Raw genomic sequence first — 23,540 nt, 5'->3', positions numbered from 1 at the left:
GTCATGGTCCACCTCTCAGACCCATACGTTAGTCTGAGTCGGACAATCGATTTGTAGATTTTCACTTTTGATGTTCTTATAAGACTTGTCATTTCATCAGGTTATCCAGTGTGAACATACATAAGCTTGTCGATTGTATCCTGCCTTTTATTTCTTCCGTCACGTCGGTATGTGCTGTGATTATTGCTCCCACATATTTAAAGGGATCTACTCTTTCAAAATTGAGGGTGCCCAATGTGATATTTTGGCCTAATCTCTCTCGCCTTTGTGTTCGGTTTACGCACATGTATTTCGTTTCTCTTTAGTTCACTTTTAACCCTACCCTATTCGTGGCTCTTTCAACTTTCTTCTTCTTCTTGTTGAAGGTTTCATTTACGGAGATTGTGGATTTTCCTACAACATCAAAATCGTGTGCGTATGCCAGCAGCAGTTTAGGTGCTTTTGTTGAAACTAACTTTGTTTTTACTCCGGCTTCTCTCACTGCTTCATCTAAGACAAGATTGAAAAGCACAGTTGATACTGCTTGAGCCCGTTTTTTATTTCAAAACTGCCAGAGAGTTCATTGTTTACACGTACTTTTCATATTGGGTCATCCTTGCACACTATGGTCATTCAAATCAATTTTCTTGGTATGGAGAGCTTTGCCATCCCATTCCACACTTGCTTCCTTTCTATGATGTCATAAGCTGGTATGGAAATCTATGAAACGGTTGTGTTTATGTGTGCCCGCCTTGGACCAAGAAAGTCGACAAATCAAAATTTGAACATCGAGTTCGTCATCTTGGTGCAGTCTTTTGCAGATTTTTTCAACTGCTTGGATTCTCCCAGTAGAACCATCCTCCTGGTTTCCGACTGGGGAGTATAATCACTGGAATTGTGAATTGGATGGCCAGGGACAGTCTGGATGAGACTCGAATGAGAACAAGTGGAGCGGAAATTGGTAGCACGAGATGTCGGCGATTTTGGAGGCGAGGTTGAGCGGGTATTTGGGCTAGCGAGTATTGAGTAATTTATTGCCTTCATTATATTAAATGTTTTATTTGAATTAGATCACAAGTCAAACGGTTAACAGACGGTAACTTGTGGTGGACAAACCACGTGTTTCTTGTTCTTTGTTAGCTTTATCGTGGATAATTTCAGTCAGGTCTTAAGTAGGTATTTGACAGCATACCACCACTGAGCGTTCTAGCTTTGCTGCAAAAGTTGATGGAGCTTCAACGAATCCACTCTTCGGGCTGCAGCCCGAACTAGCTGCTCAAGTGCACTTTTTTCTCTTCCTCTTTTGCAAGATTCCAATAACTGTATAAATTAATTTCATTAATTAAATAGCTTTAATTTAATGTTGCCTTTGATCTTCTGTATCTGTGAAATTATTATATCTGAAATTTGTCGGCTTGCAATGGCGCGGGTACTTGAATCTTTTATATTCCCATCCTTTCTCCAGGAGTTGTCTTAGTATGAATGGTTGGTGTATTGTGGACAGTGTTCTAAATCCGGCTTGATCTTCTAGGACGTTTTCAACATAGGGCGTTAGTCTGTTATGCAGTATTTAGCTTAGAAAGAGATTCCTCTATAATTGGAGCATTTCATTTTATCCCCTTCCTTATGAACGGGCTCAATGATATTTTCCTTCTATCTTGTTGGTATCGCCTCATTTTGCCATATACGCGTTACTAATTTGTGCAGCTGGCGTTGCAGAACGTCGCCCCCATATTTTGTAATTCTTCTTCTGCTTTATGATTCTTCATCTTATTTATGGCTTTTTGAGTTTTTACAAAAGAAGGTTTATCGACCGGAAAATCTGCTGTTATATATGTTTAGAAGCTCCCTAAAATATGTTCTCCACGCTTCGATCAGTTCCTCGTCCCCGACTAGCTATTGGCCCTGGTGATTTCTTGGTATTTGTGTGGATTTGACCCTATATCCGTTTTTTCTGCTAGGTTTTGAGAGTTCTGCGAGGCTTTATAAAATTCCCTTGATCCTGGCTTAGGTGGATCTCTTTCCACAGCTTCATATTTTTCCTGCGATTACATTATTTTCTTTATTTCTATTACTCTTATTGTTTCTTTATGGCACTCTTCATATTCTCTTCAACTTTCATTAGTTTGTAATTAGATCCATCTATTTCTCACCGATTGTCTTTTTTCCCGTTGTTGTCGGCATTCCTCATCATATCTTTGCATTGTCTTTGTCCTCTTTCTCTTACTTCTTCCGAATACCTCTTTCGCTGTATTTTTCATCATTTCAGATGTTTTTCCCAATAACTGTTCAATGTCATTGCATTCTGCTTCGGAGTTCAGATATATTTCTATTTGGTGTCTATTTGCTATTCTTTTGTCGGATTCTGACATGCATTCATGTTCCATTGCGTACTCATGTTTGATTTATTATATTGTTGTGTTGATATTCTGGCCCTGACACTCGCTCTAACCAGGTGATGATCTGAAAATAGAATAATTGCCAATTTAAATATAAGTATCAATAATGAAAAATAAAAGAGAGATGTACGCATCGAACCCCGATTTTTTACGTGGAGAGATTAAGTTGAAGTTGCAGTAAAGAAAATTCTTCCCCATCCAATAATTAGTTTTTCAATAAGTAAATAACTGAAGATTATCTTCGCTGCATCGGAAAAGGTATACTCGTTGCATCTTACTAAAATACTACATTTAATGAAAAATGTCTGTGAGAATAATCTTGCACATAATAGTATCAAACGATTCGAAGGTTTTTTGTTCGAACATTTCCTGAGAGTTGACCTCTCAGGTCACCCGATCTAAACCCAATAGAATTGCACAAGGTGTGCAGAAATTGAACTTGCATTTTATTAGAAAGTTTCAATAAAGAGCTGAAAGTGGAAATCCATGCTGAACACAGTACAGACATGTTTTTACCGAAAGTAGGTATGGTTTATTTCGAGAGTGAATAAAAATTGCCAACATATTTAAAAGGGATGTTGTACAGTCCATAATGCTCTAAATCAGTTTTGTTATATTTTAACCAAATGTAAAGAGAGTTTATTCAAATGAGACCTAAGCGAAACGTGTACATTACGATTAAAAAATTTTGAGTCGTATTTATTAAAAGTAAGTAAAAAATAATGTTTTATTGGTTCAAATAATATTTGATTATGGCTATCCTCTATGTGCGATATGCTCAACTAGTATATCATACGATAAGGGAAAATGACCAAGGAATAAAGCTCTCAAATCGAAAATTGGACACTATATCTATTGTTAACATAAGGAAGACCAAATTATTATCTTGTGCTGAACTCTATTTTTCCGAGAACTTCTAAAATCCCTTGATTAGTTTGGTTCTATAACAAAATATATTCGTCCTTACGTATAACTTCGTCTTGGTTGCGTTTTTTGGCATTTCTTGTCTCCAGCTATTTATAACGTCTTCCTTTGTGTTTTGCACTAACTATTTTTAAATTTCTGCCTTAATTCTTTTAACTTGCAATAATCGTATGCTTAATAAACAAAGCTATTACAATTGCTTTGACCGTATAATCCTAATTCTACTTTAAGAAACAGATTAGGTGCATTTTTCGCATTTAATAGAAACTTAGGAATGACATTCTGTGTTAATGAGCACAGCAGCAAATTATTGACAAAAAAATATCTCAACTTGCACCGACTCTGACAATGACTTGAAAAAAATGTGGTAATGTGCTTTGAAATCACCAATTTTGTCAAGTCATATCGATGAAAATATTCCTTCTTGTCTCTTGTATTTTTTTCAAATATATTTATTAAATTTGAATCAAACCGTTAAATTATTTATACTAAACGAAATAAGACAAAGTAGTAGTTTAAAATCCACGCTCTTATTACATACATGGCAAAATAATTATGTACCAAAGTAAACAGTAAAACGTAATTTACAGATATAGAAAATAAATCAAAAGTGTAAAATAATAAATGCCAAAAATATTTTAAAGTCGCAAATGGCTAATAGTAAATGTTGTTTTAAAACGTATTTTGAGCCTTTGTCTGAGTATGAAGTGTTCACAAAGTTTCATTTATATTTCATACGATATTGAGCGTTTCCAAAGGCTTAATTTATTGTCAAGAGATTTGAGAAAACGAGGCAATGTGGACTTAATAAGTTTGCATTTGTGATAAAATAATGAATTTGCACAAAACGCTTCTTTGTGACCGAACTATAACTGCCCATACGACTATGTGCAAACGACTTGAAAATAAGGTACATGCTGCGTGCTATGGTTATTCATAAATAATGCCGATACAATCGCAGTAGTTCAAACGTTTTCGGATGATTTAAAGCGACTCTTAAGTGTTTCTTATAAAGCTAATACGCATTGAAATTTAACCATAAATTACCATCCGACCACGAAAATATTCGTATAAATCTTCCCCAACGTTTTAATTTTATTGTATAATATATGCTCTATTATTCGCAGTATGACTACACTTACCAACACTCATGCAAGAACGCATAATCCGCGATTTGATGACTGTTTGTTGATTGACATTGAGTTATTACAGTTATTAGCAAAAGAAGTTTATGATAGGTAACATTTTCATCTAAAAAAATATTTAATCCTTTTCATTTTCTATCCAAACAGTTATGCAAAAGTTATTTTCTTTAATTGTTTGCTGGAATATTAAAAGCATGACATTTATCTCAAATATTTATTTCCATAAACTCTTCCTGTATATTATAATTTTGATTTGTATTCGCCTAAAAATCTGAAAAAAGCTTCAAAAGATCGCCTGAAAATCTGAGTATTTTCAAGCTTTTTGAAATTTGCACAAAAAAATTGTCCTTTTCCAATTATACAGAAAGCATGTTCTTTTAAAAAAATCCTGACGGTTACTTCTGAGAAAGTAATTTTCTAACATAAGATAATAATACCAAAATTATCAGTCCACAGTTTCCATTGGAATCGCCTAGAATTTTGATATTTTCCTTCTTCACAGATGTTGCAGTAGAAATGAGAATTTCTATAAAAATAGTCATTAAGCTTGAAACATCCATATCTCCTAATCTAGCACAAGTAGCAACTTGAAATTGTGACAATCTATGTAAGGCATTGGAATCTAAACATTAAGATGTTGATTGAAATCGCGTAAAATCCTAGTGGGGTTAGTAGAAAAATTAATGGCTTTATATAATGCATAATCATATATTTAAAAATATATCGTCTCAAATAGAACAAATTGTTTGCATTGACCTGACGACTGTGTGCTCAGTGCACAAATTTCATAATTCAACACATTTTAAAAAGATAAATTTAGTAAAAAATATATATAGATAATACATAAATCATATTTACCTACATGTTTTACAAACACTAAAACCATGTTTGCATTTCAGAAGAAGACACGCTTTCATTTAAATAAATTGATTTCTCTTACTTAAAAAACACGTCTAATTTTAAGTTCATAACAATTAATTTAACAGAGAGGCAACAGTTCCATAGTATCCTGTTACCTGTATATTATAATGCGTTACTCTTTTGTATGCAGATGTTTTATGAAGTCAGGTAGATCGTTGTCTAACCCAAAAAATCATAGTTTTATTTATTATTCTTAATGTGACTCGTTTAATCTAATATTAGCAGTCTTCGAATAATTTGAAGGAAACTTACAATAAGCATTATACCGAATGGTACTTTAAAAATGTTGTTTTCCTTGTTTTTAGCGTGGATGCCAATTTTCTTGATGGATAAGAGTGTATAACCTATTTTATTAATATATAGTATGTGAATTGTTAATAATATAAGTAGCTTTGCTGCCACATTTGCTCTAATTTTGATTCTTTTGTAGCATGTAGTTTTATAGTCAGAAGCAAACAGTCACATTTCAACGAGAACATATTGAAAAATTTTTCATGTGAACAAAACAGTATATAAAGTAAAAATAAATTTGAAATTTAAATTCTGACATACCAAGTACTTACTGAAACAGCGCTGCTTAAATTTAAAAATTTATCCTTTTGAAATGTGATAATAAATTTTGACTCAAAGAAGTAAGTGTCTAAAATTATATACAAAATGGAAAAAAGCAATAAATACTTCACGTGAAAAATACATATTTGTATTGTTTGCATCTTTAACTGCTTTTTTTTGCTTCTACTATGAATATTTAGATATCATGTTTTGAACCAAAATTTTACTAAAATTGCGATAATCTGCTAACCTCGCAAGTAAGAAAAGAACAATTTACGGTGCATATGCAGCCTTTCAAGCTGCATTCCATGAGTTAATGAAAAATGGGTAGTTCTATTTAAAAAATACACTTTGATCTTGTCTCACTTTTCTAAGACACTCTGTAAACTATTTTTCGACCCAACGGAAGTAATGGATTCTCACGTACTAAAAATCCACCCTGTATACTGAGTAGCAATATTCAGAGAAGCACTTGACGAAACAACAGGAGGAATAGTAGTGAATGGGAAGGTAATAAACAACTTAAGATACGCGGATGACACCGTCATCCAACCAGCAGTCCAAGTGAATTACTGAGAATGGTCCATAAAATAGTCAAACAATGCGAACTATATGGCCTTTTAATGAACATATTCAAAACCAAGACCATAGTCTTCTTCAAAACACATAAAAATAAAAGTAACCTTAACCATGAAGGGAAAAGATGTAGAGCAGGTCTCCTCGTTTAAATATCTGGGCACCTCGATAGATCAGGACTGTGACCCTAAAAGTGAAATCAGATCCAAAATAGAATAGGCGAGGAAGGTCTTGGCTAGAATAATGGATAAGTTCTTTACTGGATTGGAATTGAGCCTGGAGCTCAGGACACGCATGCTGATTCTAAAACCACACTGGCCATTTGGATCGCCAACCTTCATAAGAAAACGGCGAGATAAGAAAAAGAAGAGTTTACAATTTGGACCATGGATATAATAATAAATACAATAGAAGACGCCAAAATCATATAATACTGCTAAAAACTGCTGTAGTGGTATTAATGATATGAAAGGAGAATGGCGTTAACTTTGAGATTTTACTGACCATTATGTGATTCTAAATGTTGAAAAATGTAAGTAGTGAGTAAGAGTTCTTGATTAACTATCAAAGAATAAATAAAGTGGATCTCCTATTGCCATCAAATTTATTTTTGCGTCTATAAATTCGACTCCTTTCTTCATATTTATTGCTAAATTTAGAACTAAAAATGAATCATTTCAAAGAAGAACTGATACCCTTTTGAATTAGGAAATAAGTCAGAATCTGAGATCTTATTTGCTTAACTTAAGACGCTATCATGCCTGCAAAGTGGAAAACTTTGCACAATTACCTAAGTAATATCACTTTCAGAACTAAATCAGTTGGTTATTCAGGTTTAGACGAGTCAGAAAGGCATTACTGTTCCAAATGTTACAGGCATTTAATTCATGCAGGATATGCTAAAGAAATGTAATTTCCTTTTTAAAGAGACATTTCTGGAACAAACAACTTAACAAGCTTACAAAGAATTTAACCAACAAACTGCAACAAATAACTTAACAACCTTACAAATACTTAAACTTGGCCAACTTTTATGAATCTAATTTGGCTGTACAATAATTTGATCACCCACTCTAATCAACATGCCAAACAATTGTGCAACTGATCTTAAGAAGAAAACATTCGGAAACGATAATCGACTAGGAAGTGAAAGCCTTCCCTCTGCCGGAAATTCAAATAGCAGGGATTTCTATAGGACAGACATCAACCATTACCAAACTGACACAAATCAGGTTCAAGAGACTATATCAACTAAAAAAAGTTGTATACTAAAAATGCTTAGTTTGTTTAAATATATTGTATTATTGTTAGTTACCATTAATTAATAATTTCTTTAGGTGTTTTGTTCTACTTTTACTTTTGATATTATATTATATTTCACGAGAACAACTTTAAATGGGACCTTGTTGTAAATCGCATTTAATTTCACGACATGAACTTTACCGGCATGAAATATTTGCATTTTCAATTCTTGCGTCCGTAGTAATATTTATAAATAATTTTTAGAAAAAAATTTAAAAAATTTGACAATGAAATACTGAAAGTAGAGATTCAAAAGTCTAATTCGTAAAAATTTGAATCTTCTTTAACTGGTTTTGCATGTTTTTAAATATTTCTCATAAGAGTTACAGGGTGAGTCAGATGAAAAGTCGACAAAATAACTTATTTGAAATTTTTCCACGTTTACAATAAGACTTCAATTAATTGTACTTTTATATGAGACATTCAAAAATAATCCCTAAATATGAACAAAAAATGTTTCAGCATTTCGAATAATTACATTTATTTATCAATGAAGTGCAGTGGGTTGAAAATATATCTTATCAGCCTATACTTTTGTGATATTGAGAAATCATCTTTAAGCCAAGCACGCTAAATGCTAGTGCTTTAATATTTTCATCAACATTAGATTTTTCTTCTAATGGTTGATTGATGAGTTAAACTATTGGTACCAATCAGTAACCATATCTCAATACCCATTCTTGTCAACATTGTATGTCATAACAGAAGTCTTCGTCACTTATTAGCACATAGCAACCATTTGTGAAACTCCTCAAGATAATGGACGATTGGAAAAATCTTGATTTCATCTTAAAGCAGAACGAATAATTCACACCTCGAGCGAACACTTTCATTTTGAAATTACTTGCATAAATATTTGAGTTTGTCTATTTAATTGTGAATTTATTGTTGTTAAATATGGTATTAATCACCGTTAAAGTAAAAATATTTATCCCTAATGCATCGACTAATGATATGATGGATAACTTTGATGTAACCGTTTCGAAATTATTTAATGGGCTTTCATTATTAAAGCTTAGATACCTTGTTTTATCATAAAATATTATTTTTATATAAAAAAAAGATTTCGTCTATATGTTGGAACACAATTACATGATCTATTTTATTTCGCCAATTTCTGCTCAAAATCGACAAAAAGATTCACATTGTCAAGGATGTTAACATGGGAAATTTAACAGGCATTTTGAGAAAGCCTTCTAATTGAGTGAAAGTGATGATAAATTGATTGTATTAGTTTTTATCTTATACATTCTTCTATAATTTTACACAGGAAATTTGTTGAATATGGAATATTAAAAAGCTTGAAAAGGTAAATGCTAGTTTTTTTGGATTTAAATTTTTAAATCCCGCCCTTGAATTAAATCGTCGCATGACTKTAAATTTGACTCCTAGCAAAGAGAATKTAACGTTTTAAATAATTTTAAAAGWATTTTAAGTCATTTTTCAGCATGTTACCAGGTTGCTAAATATTGGCCTCATAGTAGATGTTTGAATGGGTAACATCATGGTTCAATCTTTGTACGGGTAACATCTACATTTTTAAAGATAGAGAATCCGTTAAATGGGCAAGATTGGGCAGAATTCGATTGTCTCTTCATTACCGTCTTCAAAATTTAGGTACCCGACTTGGTTCCTGAAATTTCCTGAAAAGACAAGAAATCAAAACTTTTTTAATTATCACTTGTTACGTAAACTGCTTAACTAAGAAAACAGTTAAAACAGCCCTTAGTACAATTTTTTGCRTCGAATCCAATAAACTAGCACTCGTTATCATAGTCAACTGGATTTACGAGATAAAAAWTAAACTTATGGTTTTTTAAATGGTAATCRTAGTTGGCTGTGGGCCTATTAAAATCCTTATTTTYTTCTGAATTTAACGATATAACTGTTTGTGTGTTTTTCTCCTTTTGTTGCCGTGAAACTTCAAAAGAAGATAAAAAATGTGTAGTATGCTATGGAAACAAAAACTATATTATCACACAAAGCGCAAAACAATAATGAGTCGTTTAAATTAAATGTTCAAATTGACTTCCGTTTGAGTCCAGGCATTTTTTGGCATCTTCACATTCGACTAGTGAGTTGTGTGAAGGTGCACTATCATGTTGAAAATATGCCAATTTGCGATACGATGCTAACGGAAAACGATTCATCATATCTTCAAGTCCACTTGCTCAAAAGTCTAAATATCTTTCCATATTTAAATCATGATTATAAAAGAATGGACCAATAATTTTATCATATCAAAATGCCCCACCAAACATTAAAAAAAAAACATGTGATCTCGCATATTTTCAATTAGATGATTTTGACTAGCCCAGTAAACATGATGGTGTCTGTTAATTATTTCATTTTTGTTTTGTGCTTTGTGTGATGATATAGTTCTTGTTTCCATAGACTACTACACATTTTTCATCTTCTTTTGAATATCGTTAAATTCAGAAAAAAATAAGCATTTTAAAAGGCCCACAGCCAACTATGATTACCATTTACAAAACATAAGTTTATTTTTTATTTCGTAAATCAAGTTGACTATGACGACGAGTCCTAGTTTATTAAATTCAACGCAAAAAGTTCTAGGAAAGACAATTTTAACTTTTTTTCTAAGTTAAGCAGTTTACGAATTATATGATAATTAAAAAGTGTTGATTTCTTGTCTTTCAGGATATTTCAGAAACCAAGTCGGGTACCTAAATTTTGAAAACGGTAATGAATAGGCATTCGAATTCTGCTCAATTTTGCCCATTTAACGGATTCGCTCTTCGGATCTTTAAAAATGTAGAAGTTACCCACACGAAGATTCAGAAAATGGCCACCCTGTAAATCGGTTTCAAAATTATTGTTTGCTCTCAACTGCGCTCTTTTCTTTAAAATGCCTCGTCTTCAAAACTGAGGTAAGTAGCTAGTTGAAATTTTTATCAGCTTTAGAAGACCTGCAAATTTTGATTTGTCCAGATTAATCAAAATCAGTCTGAAAATAAAGTTTGTACCCAACTGCACTTTACCTTTAAAAAGTTGCCTCTTGCAAACGACAGCAAATAGCAAACCTGATATTTTCGTAAATTTATAGTTAAGCGCTCTAAATATTGCTACCAACTTCCTAAATATTGGTCTCATAATGGAAGTTTTCATTTTCTGTAAAGGACACACACATCTTTAGAGGACACGTGTTTCTAATGACTATTAAAGTTTGGTAAAAATGGCTCTCAATCCTGATTCGTAAATTTATCCGTAATAATTAATTCGTCAACTGTCCGCTCACGTTTAAAAATTTAAATTTTTTTATTATTATATATACAGGGTTATTCACTCTATACGGCTCGGAAGTTTGCGGCTAAACCATTTGATTTTTACAAAGTATTATGTGATTAATCGGCAGACGCCTACCGGGCGCACATTTTAAAAATATTTCTTTAACGTTCAGGGTGTCCCAAAAGCCCTAAAAGTATCAAAGGTGTGTTTTGTTAAATGAAATACCATATATATTATTGCATTTTTGGATTCTCGGAGTAAAATAAGTGTTTATTTTAGTAAGGTTTTTAATACCTAAATCTTAAGGTTTGTTAAATAATCCGAATTTTATCAAAATCGAATCTAATTTTCATGTGTCAAAGGCTGTAGAATTATTTAAATTATGTAAGCGTAATTTGTAGTGAAGTGTTTTGTTATACAGGGTGTCCACAAATTTAAACTAAGCAAATAAGAACTTTAAGTGGCTATTACTTGATTAATTTAAATATAGCCCCATGTTTTTTTAAGTTACCAAGAAAATCAATTTTTAATTACCTATCGAATGGTAGGAAGTTAATAGCTAAGTCTTTGCGTTTTTACAAAATATGTCAAATAATCTTAGTAACGATGAGGACACAATTCACTTACCAATAACGATGACGACAACAATGAACTTAACTCGATTAAACAAAATGTTAGATGGCGAAAATCATAGCCCGATCATTGGAAAAAAGGCGTAAATACAAAGAAAGGGTCTTTAGGCGAACCTTATGAAATCGACAACTAAATGAGACTGCAAAAGTTCCTAAAAATATCGATTGCGACCGCTACAACTATATGTGAACATACAAATTTAGTTTTGAAGATAGAAGACAACTGTGTGCTGACTACTGGCAGATTATGCTATATAGAAAGTTAAAGCTAAATGTATAAAGCCTTGCACTACTGACACAATACCTTGAAGCCTAGCTAGCAGACCATAAAAAAAATATGACCAAGAAATTCGTGTCTGCAAAAAGTTTTTCTTAAACAATCTAAGCACAAGTCATAAATAAGCCTGTTGACTGTGCTTTGCAGGAGTAAACGAATATAACTTATTTGCCTTATCCGACCAACGAGGTTGTAAGATCCCAGAGAATCAATCACCACAGGAACTAGAAGGAAAAGTTAAAAATAATATTGAAAGTACTCGCATTACTGCAAGAAATCTAGCGACCGAGAATACTTAGACCCTTGCTAATCAATTACAAAAATGTATCTATACGTTGAATTATGTCACACGAAAAACGAAGCAAACGCGTCTGAAGCTACATATCGACGAATGTTCCACTTGTGAATTGTGAACAATATCAAAATAAACTTATGAGCGTAGAAGATTACAAAGAACGCTTATTACAGTATGAAATTATGCTCATTTAATTTGACTGTATGAAGCAGCGATACCAAATAATGCTTACGGCTATGCGTGGACGGAGAATAACGGCCAACATGGGAGWTYTGAAATTRGAACCGCATTATTTGAATACAAGGATGAAGACATTTTCAAAAGACGTAACTGAAATTTCCYTGTATTCAGACACTTGCAGAGGCCAAAACCGCAATCAGTACATTGCGGCTTTTTTTCTGTAATTTCTATAAAAGCAATGGCAAGTTYCTTCTTGAAGAACAGATTAAARGACTAGGATGGAAGCAAGGTATAGTGCATTAAAGTTTTGCGCTAAGAGAAGGAAAATCCAGGCCATTAATTAACATTAAATATAATTATGGCCAAATAGGATTTAAAAATATCAATGTTTTGTGCCGAGCACGAGAAAATACGATTCCAAAGGATATGCGGAAATTATGCAAAAACAGTTAGGCATTTCTGAGAGCAGTATTTTGAAGCTATGCACTTAAAATAATATTCCTCCAGAATACCATGCATCGTACCAAGCTCTGCCAGTTAACAAGAAAAAGAGAAATATCATTCCGGCACATACAGCAAGTGAAAGTGACACAGAATCAAACTTGGAATAATTTTTGGGTTTTTAAATAATTAGATTACTTGTTTATGGTTAATACAGTTTTTTTCGAATGAAAATTGTTTGTCTGATTTTCTCATCTTACATAAAAGAATAAGTAAAGGAATTTTAAGCTGCTGGTCTTTGTTAGTATCAATAATTAATAATTTAATTGTTTGACCAAGTATATAGTTATTGATTTTAAAAATCAGTGAAAAATGACCAAGTCAGTTTAAAAAAAACAGAACAACCCTTCTCATTAAAAGCAAATAGCCGCATTAATTAAAAGTGAATTAAAAAAGCAACTTTTTCAAAAATCCGATATAATTTTCAGCCCGGCTTAAAACTGCATTTGCAAAAAACTGATATCTTGGACTTAGCCAGTTTTAGCTTTAAGCTCACGATATACCATTAGCTAACGATACCAACTAACTCAGCTAAATTTCACTAAGATTTAACAAAGTTATCCAAAGAGATTTATAATATTAGTAATTTTTACTTATGGAAATTTACGTTTACTTTTTACTATTAAACTTTAGCCTTCATTTTCCTAACAGATAGGTATTTAGCTTTAAAAACAAGTATCACTTTCTATTACTCTGTTTACATCTTAAATAAGCGACTTTCAGTTTATTAGATATAAACTTGTTAATATATCTATTAATTATACATACGTAATACATTATACCCTCAATCGCAATATCAGAGACTTTAGATATATTATAATTATATCATAAACGTAGGGAGAGATAACATGCAACCAATGTTTATTGGTTTACAAATTTATAGTTTTTGATATCAATAAATGTATATTCAAACATTTGAAGCATTCAAACTTTTTCTGTCCTTTATGAATATTTTCCCATTGCATTTAAATAGTTCTTTAAAAAGTGGCAAAAGCTAAATATGCTAACACATATTGACCTTATACCAGTTTATATACGCATCGTTTTTCGCAGAATTTAGGTTAATCCCAATCAATCTTGCAGAAAATATGTATAGGTACTTGGCCGCTAATTCTCAGATTAACCGTTTTCGAGATTGCGACTACGAACAAGTAAAATATACATTACATCTTCGAAGCACACGCACAACACATTGAAGATTGAAGTGAATGATTTGAAAATAAATTAATACATTAAAAGTATAATAACTAACTCCAATATCTAGCATTTGAAAGCCAAAAACCTGTAAACTATTGTTTATATGATGAAAACTGAAAAACATTAAGCTGTGCAAGAACAATTAATATGTCTGCATTATACGCGCTTTAATGTTTGGACATCTTGTAATGAGAAGAAAAGAAACATAAAAGTTTCATCATAGTTAACAGACACTGGGAAATGCTTCAAAAGTACATAGAAAACTATTGGGAATAATTGAAATACGTGAGAAAACGAAATATGCGGCATTATCTCTAATGGAAACCTAATGTGAGGGATTATCTTGTTATCACATCCCAGATACCTCGTTATTGTTATCAATAACACTGAATAGCCAACAGCAAAGTTCAAAAAGACGAAATGATCATTGAATATTAGTAACGGAAGTCTAGTAACAATCGAGTAAGAAACCGTGAAAAAAAAACAGAGAACTGCACACTCAAATTGGTGAACTTAATATTTAATCGAAATCGGAATGAGGTAAACTTCAATGCAGTAATCAAAGTGAATATTTATAGTAATTTTTATGCGATTACATTAATATGTATATTTGAACTTTTATGAATATCAAATATGTATAACGCAATGTCAGAACTAGCGGATTTCTTAAATAAATTGTGTATAATAATAAAATATATATTGTAAAATCCGAGCTCAACAAACCGCGAAAAATAATTATCGAACCCACTTTTTTTAACCCATTTTTAAATACCAACCGTTCAAATGTTAACTTATTTTAAATACATAAAGGTTGGCAGGTATTCTACATACAAGGATATCTGAATATTTTCGCTTGCATATCTGCGATTCATATAAACATTATAATTCTGTAAAGGTGATTTTGCGTTTAATAATATATATATTTAAATAATATCTACCTTTGAGTATTAGCCAAAACTTTCAAAGTTTACTAACAACAGCCAGCATATTAAATAAACGAAGGAATAGTCAAAAGCAGCACAACAAATAAAAATGTAATTTATTGGTCTACGATTTTCGAAACGGCACTGCCACCGATGACGAACAAAATGAGGAAGTCACATCCAAACACCATAAACCGTTTAGGGTTTCTCGGATAAATTCCCATTATTACACACAAACCGGCCAGATAATAGTAAAAGTAATAATTTTTCTTCAAATAGTGAATGTACAGAGATGCGCTACCCGTACCGTATGGATGTTCCAGCAGGTGGGAGTTTTCACTATTTAAATACCCAGAGGACCATCTTCAAGTCATCATTTGATCAAAGTTAGTGTCTAGCCATCATGAAACCGTTTATGGTACGTAGTCAACCCTTTAACTTAGGTTAAATAGAAAAACTGATTTTGTGTGAAGCTCTTGTGGTGTGATTTTTGTTTGTTCCAAGTTTACGGTATTTATAATTATATTTGGTTTTCAAAAGTACTTTGTTTGAGCAGTATTTATAGAAGTTGCAATATTTTTCTCAATTTAGAATGTTGAGTATTTTTACCAATACAGTTATTTCAAGAGTAGGCACATATTGTGTTTCATAGATATTATTATTTAGACAATTTATTTTTTTTAATTGGTTGATTAGCCTCATTGAGCTTTATTAGCTGATCTATGAAACCTTTGTATTTTTATTCAGCATCCTTAATTTTTTTGCGACTTTTAAAGAATCAATTCAATAGAATTAAGCCATTGTTTTTGGACGTTGGATGGTCGTCTAAATTGGATATTTATTTTATTCAGATATATCATTAAAAGCCGCGAGTTTACAGGGCACTTTCAATTAAACATGCAACAGTTCAATGGAAATGACCTGATGTGCATTTTTATTGTCAAGTGGGAACTGATGCGTACATGCTGAATTAAAGAGAGAGTTGCTTTACATAAGATGTCGTGGGAAAAAAACGTGTTACTTTTATTTATCAAAAGTGCACCAAAGAAACCGTTGATACCTGGGAACATTGTTTGAAAATTTATCAGATTTTATCAATTTTTATACTTTCTCCATTCAGTTTTTTGAACAATATCGGTTTTGTGTTGAGGTGTTTCTCTTAACAAATTCGGGATTAAAATTAAAATTAAACTAAGTTGAATTTTAGGCAGGTTAGTGATACTTGAAGCTGCTTCTAAGAACTATTGCTATTACTAAAATAAAATTTACCTAAAACGGGATCCAGGGAAGGCGCAAAAAAGTAATATCATAAAATTTTGTTTTCAAAAGACTAGATGGGTCTTTTATCGAGGGTTTCTTAAAGTGTTTCTGATTACATGTACTGCATGACGTGATTTTTTGTTTCAACTAGCAGCTGCAGATTCAAACATTATCAAGCAACAAAGCCTTGCGTACACAGGCAAAGGCAAAACCTCACAGTTATTTTTTAAGATGTTAATGTACACATTATTTCAACCGTTTGTATTGATTCAATCGGTAGTGGTAAAAATATAATCTATTTTCCGGAACTTACGTACTTAATTATCACTTTATTCGTCTTGCCGAAATGTGCTAAGATTTTGGCACTACTAAAGAGCAGAAGTTTAACTTAACAATTGCCATAAATTTAAATCGTTGTTTATATTGTAGCAAATTTATTTAACCACTGATTATAATGGGCGTTTGTGAACCGATGATTTCTAATACAGGTACAAATGCAGTAAAAGCTTCCGTCCATTATTACTGCTCAAGTTTTAAACATAAAAGTCGACACAACTTAGTTGCAAAAGTGCCCCCTAAATGTTATTGTTTTTGCTGCCTTCTGTCTCATTTCGGTGTTTTTTTGTTCTATGTTTTACAGCTAATTGTCAATGGTATAATAATTGTGCTCATTTGATACCATTTCCATAGCTTGAGTTCTAATGTTTTAAGTTTGAAAGACAATTGAAGATCCGATTCTAGAAATTCAAAGTTTGAAAAGTCGGAAATAAATTGCACATTTAATTAATCAATTCAGAGTTCATAGCAAGCAATAAAGCCATGAGAATGAACAAAAAATACGTAATTGTTTAGTTGGAAAATGGAATGAAAAGAAGTAATACAAAGAAACAACTATGTGCCTTTCTTAAAACTGACAAAGCTTTCCATTCTAACTCATTTGCTCATCAAATTCTATGTCAATGAGCAAATCTACTGGCGCCTTTCATTTAGCCTGCAGTACCAAATCAATCATCAACTGCTACTGGAAGTGGGTACACTTCCTGATTGCAATGAAGGAAAAATAAACCATTAGGTCGGTAAATCACAGAGAACTTTCTATCAACCGAAAACCGCTAGACAAACGAATCGTGAATAGCGAAAACGAAAAGGTCGTCGCAGGGTACCTGAAGAGTAAAAGCTAAGGTCACGATCAAAAGGTGAAATTGAACATTGAAGTGAATCTGCAATGCGAATGAAAGTCCATACATAGAGATCGATTAGAAATTCAGCATAATTGCGATATAAGTATCGGTGCTCGAATGACACATAATAATAAAAATTTCCTTTGCAATTTCAGTTTGCACGGTTCAATATGCAAATCAGCAGATTAGCTGTTGAATGTTCAGTTTCTATAATTTCACTGCAAGACCAGGATGTATTTGCTAATTAATAAGTCATTTGGATTCAGGCTCTAAGCTAATAGTTTAATTATATTTGCTATTAAACATACTTTATTTCACGTAGTCACTAATTAGATACTATACGCCGCCGATCATCTCCGACATTTGAATAACTTAGTTAGTCATATAACTGAATTACACAGTTATTTTCGATCAGTCCTATAACCTCTAAAAAAAGCCCATTCCTAAAATAGCCCAAAAATACTTCCCAGATTAAGAAGAAAAAACGGGTCATTGTTCAATTTAGTTGTGCACTTTACGCAATGAGAAACGTTAAACAATCTCGCAAAGAATCGCACTCTTTACCCGATGACTTGATGTGAGCTTAGTTGATTTGGCAATCAATCTCACACTAGTAATTACTTTTCAGATTTATTTGAACAGCTTGTTGCATTGTTTTGAAATAAGTATGGAATCCCACAATTTCACAGATGACTTTCAAAACTAGTACACTTACAAAATTCAAGATTCACGCAAATGTTATTAAATGAAAAATACATAGGTTTAACCATTGTGTGAATCCCACAATTAGTGTGGGAAACTGGAATACATCAAAACAAATGTGTAGTCGTCAATTACATTATCATGGCTCCTAGTTCGGTTTAATGTAGCAAGGTGCGTTTCTAAATTACCGGATTTAATTTATTTTTATATTGTAACCTACTGTTACTTCTTAAGATCATCACATAAAGATAAAACACTTGCAATAATCTTTAAAGCGAATCTAGCAAATTACATACATCGAATTTTCAGCCGGATGTTGGGCAAATACATTGGCTAATAGTGATAGAAATCTCACTGGTTTACGTGTTTACATCCTTATGATGTTTAAAAAAATAATGTTCAAGTCTAAACTCCCTTGACTACTTATGCGACCCATACAGAAGTGCATTTTCAGAGATTTGGCTTTTCAAAGCTGACTATTAGCTCACTATTTGGCTTTCAATGATCCCTACTGACAATGATATCTAGTTGCACTGACGAAACGTTTCGAATAAAATTCAGTTCTCTTTTTGTAGTGCCTCCAAGTTCAGTTCTCTTCTTACTCAATTTAAAAATATTACAAAAGCTGTTGATTTTTACAATTTGCAAATGTTTCATCAACACCGATTCTAAAAGTACATAGACACTAGCAAAAGTTTGCATAATTCGTATTCTGTTTCAGCTGTTGTCAGCGCTAGTAGCGCTATCCAGCGCCCGTCCTGAAGCTGGTTATAGCTACAGTCCCCCGAGCACTTCTTATGGCGCACCTTCGGGTGGAGGCGGCGGCTTTGGTAGCTCTGGAGGCGGCGGATTCTCTGGAGGTACGTTTAATTTAAAAAATCTCTTTGTTGAACGAATAATAATTTTGTTTTCTTTTAGGTGGCGGATTTGGAGGCGGCGGCGGCGGTGGATTTGGAGGAGGCGGCGGCGGTGGATTTGGAGGAGGTGGTGGATTTGGAGGCGGATCAGGAGGCGGATTTGGCGGAGGTGAGTTTCGAGCATTTAAGGAAATTTAATTGCACAACAATGCGAGGAGTTAGAAAATTATCTGACAAAATCCTTTCAGGAGTCGGTGGAGGATTCGGAGGAGGCGGCGGCGGCGGCGGCGGCGGCGGAGGAGGAGGATTCGGAGGTGGATTCGGAGGTGGCGGCGGCACTACCATCCAGAAACACATTTACGTTCATGTACCCCCACCAGAGCCTGAAGAGTTCAGGCCCCAAAGACCCATCTCGGTCGGACAGGCTCAAAAGCACTACAAAATCATTTTCATTAAGGTGAGTCACTATTTGAAATAACTTGCTTTATTTAATGCAACTTTTCTGCTTAGGCACCAAGCGCACCAACACCCACTGCTCCAGTTATCCCAGTTCAGCCACAAAACGAAGAAAAGACTCTTGTCTACGTATTGGTGAAGAAACCAGAAGAAGCTCCAGAAATCAATATTCCAACACCAGCCCCAACTCAGCCCAGCAAACCAGAAGTTTACTTCATCCGATACAAGACTCAGGTATGAGTTTAATATTGCAAATTCCTAACAGTTGCCTAATTTTCCAAAAGGCTTTCTTAAGGACCTTCGCTTTTATGTCAAAAGAGTTTCTCCATAGCCAAGCAACAGATGTTAGCGAAGTAAAAAGCTTTCTTATGCAAGAGCTGTTAGCAGTTTTTTTACTATAGATCAAAGTAGAAATAAGCCAAATAAAGCAGAGCGGCGATTTCTTATGTCACGATGCGTTTCATGATCCTTGAGTGTATCTTCTTAAATATATGTGGTAACTGAAAAGAAAGCGTCAAATGTCTTGCAAGTTGGTATGCATCATATAAGTAGTCTTCAGCAAATTAGTATTGTTTTACTTTCACTAGATGATTATCGCTAATACACACAAAGGACGGATAGGAAATTTAATAGGAACAGGAAGTATTGAAATTGTGTTTTCTCTTAGGTGTTCAGAGTAATGCATTGACTTGGCAGACAAATTTATATTCAATTTACTTTTGAGAAAACTTGGGTCGATTCAAATAAATTCTAAAGATTTAACGACTTGGAACTTTTATATCAATTCAGGTTACATGTAACTAATTTTTGTTTTTCAGACCTCATCTTCAGGAGGCGGCGGCGGTGGTGGTGGATTCGGAGGCGGTTTTGGAGGAGGCTCAGGAGGCGGTGGCGGATTCGGAGGAGGTGAGAATCTGAMCATCATACGATAAMGTCAGAAACTATTTTCAGCTGCAACTCATTGTCKATGAAGTCAAAAATTKTTTGTTTTTYSCCAAAATTTGCTGCTTATCGTCGATAAATCAATACAATTTGCGCCATTTATCTTTYAGGAATTGGTGGTGGAATTGGAGGAGGAATCGGCGGTGGAATTGGCGGTGGAATTGGCGGTGGAATTGGAGGTGGAATTGGCGGCGGCATCGGCGGTGGTCATGGTGGTGACATTGGAGGAGGTAATTATCTTCTGAACTTTTATAATAAATATTACAATTTTCAGTCAATACGTGTGTAAATTTTAAGCAGCGATTAAAAACACATTTAAAATAGAACCGTTTTAACGTTTAAAAATAACCTCATCATTTTCAACAAAATTACGTTTTTTTTTTTCACTTTCTTGATGTTTAGTTTTTTCCATTATTGTGAAAATATATTAATTTGCCAAGTTAAAATAATTCAATGATTTAATCTCAGAACAATACATCATTGAATGATTATGCGTAACCGTATGTAAAAATAAAATACTCATTTTTGGAAAACTTTCAGGAATCGGTGGTGGTAGCGGAGGAGGTGTTTCAACTAGTTACGGCGCACCTGGCAAGTCCGGTCCCTATTAAACAGCAGAAGTTACCTCGGTATCATTCGGCCAGTAAAAAATTAGCAGATATAATGGTCTCTCATACAGCATCACTCAGCAGTCAGTCGAAATGGCCCGTTCATCATTGTGTCTCTATACTTTTTCCTCACCGAATGAGCCACATCGTACATCGTCCATTATAGTGATTATATATGCTTGATATTCTTTCATTAGAAATTATGTCATAGTTTTCTTCTCTCCGCTCTTAGATAAATACTCGATTTCCATGTTGCCAAGACTAAAAAGTCGCCGTATGTAAATTTGTTTATGGAAATCGGGAGTTTTATTTGGGAGCGCAGCGATTTTGTAAATATTCGTGCAATATAATATTTTACGTTATATTTTTTGTATATTTTATATTTTTGTATATTATCTTTCGTGAAGAAAATACGGTGACAAATAAATATGTTTAATGATATTTTGTTTTTATTACAAGCTAAATTTAAAAGGCGCGCACTAACAACATGCGAATTGCAAATTGTTTATCTTTTGAAATCAGCCTGGAAGCCTGCAGCATGCCGATTATTGTCAACCTAGATAAGTGACTAATGCGTCGTTGACAAATTTATTTATTATTTTATTAAAACTAAATAAAATAGAAGTGGTTCGTGTCTAACCATTAAAACTGAAATTGTACCTACTTAACTTTCCATAACATTAGTGATTAGACCTTCAGTGCTGAAGACATTATTTTAGGAGTTTACTGGGAGATGGATTATGTGATCAATACGGCCAATTGGAAGAACATTTTTACAATGCTATACGGGTTGTTGCGCCTTATTTCTATAACAAATTTCAACAAAAATGTTTAAAAGCGGTTTGTAGTCAAAGCGGCACGTGAAGGCGACTTCATAGACTCTGAGCTGGTGTTTGGGGCGAGTATTGCCCCTTGTTAAACGTTATTAATTTTTATTGTCTGGTACACTTTCATTAATTGTATTAGATTTGATATTTCGGGTATTTTAGTAGTTCAAACGGTTAGCAGATGGTAGCTTGTGGTCGTCAAACCACGTGTTTCTTAATAGTTTTTGCGTAAGCTTAAATAATACATCAATCAGGTCTTAAGTAGGTATTTTGGCAGCATATCACCCCTGATCGTTCTAGCTTTGCTGCGAAAGCTGGTGGCGCTTCAAGAAATCCACCCTTCGGACTTCAAATGACCGTTCAAAATACCTGCTCATGGAAAACCTTCGCTTTCCTTCTTCTTGTTACTAAATTGAAATCTCTGTAAATCTCAAAACCATTATCATCATAAATCATTGGCATTATAAATCGTTGACTCAATTAAATAGTTTTCATTAAAGTTGACTTTTTTATTTTTCTCTGTGTGTGAAATTTGTCGTGTTGCAATAAAATACATGTCAACAATATCTAAAACCGATCTTCCATGGAAAATGTAAAGCCAAACTTATCGAAAGCTGCATAGTGTCACCTGGAAGCAAAAAAAGGTGTTTAGTATACAGAAAATAATTCTAAACTTCATTGAAATTGGAATGCAAAAAGCCATGAAATATCTAGTCGCTCTCAAAAAACCTCCGCCAGTTCAAGCTAAGTGTTATGAAAAATGCCTACCTTTTTTCGGGCACCCTTTATATTCGAGATCTATCTTATCAGGTTTCTGCATGCTGGGCCCCATCCTGAACCATTTCCGTGTCGGATGTGATTCACTTGCACCAAAAGTGCACTTTAGCTAAACCCATTCACCACTACTCTCACTTTTCAGCACCAAAATGTCAATATTTTGATATCCGATATATTCCCGATTAAATATGACCACGACTGGCAAGATACGCAAAGAAACTGGCAATTTATTTCGTTCCTCGCATGTATTACAACGAATATTTGCGAGTGCAAACCTCAAGTACAGTCCCTTTATTGTTTTACTCTTCTGAATGATTAACTTTTTTTTATTGAGAAAGTCTATGTCGCAGGTAAAAACCCGATAAATAGAAACAGGAAAATATAAACGACTCAGATCAGGCCCGCTATATACATTTTACGCTCAATGAATTTTTCATTTATCATCAACTTTTGGACAATCCTGAATCTTTCAGGTTTTTTTCGACTCATGTGTGGATCGTCGCTTTTAGGGGAGAGTGTTGTACTTTTGGACGTTTTTTAAATTGTTTTTCAGACCACTTTTTAAATACATTATTTTAACTAAAGCCATTATGCCATCTTCTATATTTAGAACGACATTCTCAAAAATTATACAGGGTGCCATCTAATCCATCGTAGCATCCTACAATTCTCCCGATATTTCACAAAACATAACTTTTTCAGAACTTTCACCATCAATAGCAGGGGACTCAAATACTTTTCCTTAATAAAAGTTTGGCCCGATCGTCTTCTTTTGAACAAGAACATTTCATTAGAAGTTTTCCAACTTAGAGTTGTTTTGGAAACTTTGTTTCCGGTCATAACGCGTGGGACCGCCATTTAAAGTACATTTTTACCTC

At 33.4% G+C, this 23,540-nt stretch overlaps 1 protein-coding gene and 1 long non-coding RNA gene across 2 annotated transcripts; one reads left to right on the top strand and one right to left on the bottom strand.

Moving 5' to 3' along the window:
* The first annotated feature begins 15,389 nt into the window (after positions 1-15,389).
* LOC109533674 (glycine-rich cell wall structural protein) lies at positions 15,390-21,499 on the top strand. Its single transcript, XM_019899053.2, has 8 exons — positions 15,390-15,470; positions 18,917-19,055; positions 19,114-19,221; positions 19,301-19,509; positions 19,563-19,742; positions 20,327-20,414; positions 20,561-20,680; positions 20,991-21,499. Exons 1-8 carry the CDS (start codon positions 15,456-15,458, stop codon positions 21,059-21,061), a joined length of 930 nt encoding a protein of 309 aa, XP_019754612.2. The 5' UTR covers positions 15,390-15,455; the 3' UTR covers positions 21,062-21,499.
* Positions 21,500-22,379: 880 nt separating this feature from the next.
* LOC125504226 lies at positions 22,380-22,864 on the bottom strand. Its single transcript, XR_007281350.1, has 2 exons — positions 22,654-22,864; positions 22,380-22,513 (listed from the first exon to the last, which is right to left on the bottom strand). It is a non-coding gene; the product is annotated as an uncharacterized LOC125504226 (long non-coding RNA).
* Positions 22,865-23,540: the final 676 nt, after the last annotated feature.

This window comes from Dendroctonus ponderosae, unplaced genomic scaffold (genome assembly GCF_020466585.1).
Source record: "Dendroctonus ponderosae isolate FM_Combo_2020 unplaced genomic scaffold, Dpon_F_20191213v2 Dpon_F_20191213_4, whole genome shotgun sequence".
NCBI lineage: Eukaryota > Metazoa > Arthropoda > Insecta > Coleoptera > Curculionidae > Dendroctonus > Dendroctonus ponderosae.
The sequence above is the reverse complement of the archived record's forward strand: the minus strand, read 5'-3'. Positions and strand labels throughout refer to the sequence as shown.

Coding starts and splice junctions, on each gene's coding strand:
- LOC109533674 (XM_019899053.2), top strand. Junction 19,743..20,326: donor TCATCCGATACAAGACTCAG/GTATGAGTTTAA, acceptor TTTGTTTTTCAG/ACCTCATCTTCAGGAGGCGG. Junction 20,681..20,990: donor TGGTGGTGACATTGGAGGAG/GTAATTATCTTC, acceptor GAAAACTTTCAG/GAATCGGTGGTGGTAGCGGA.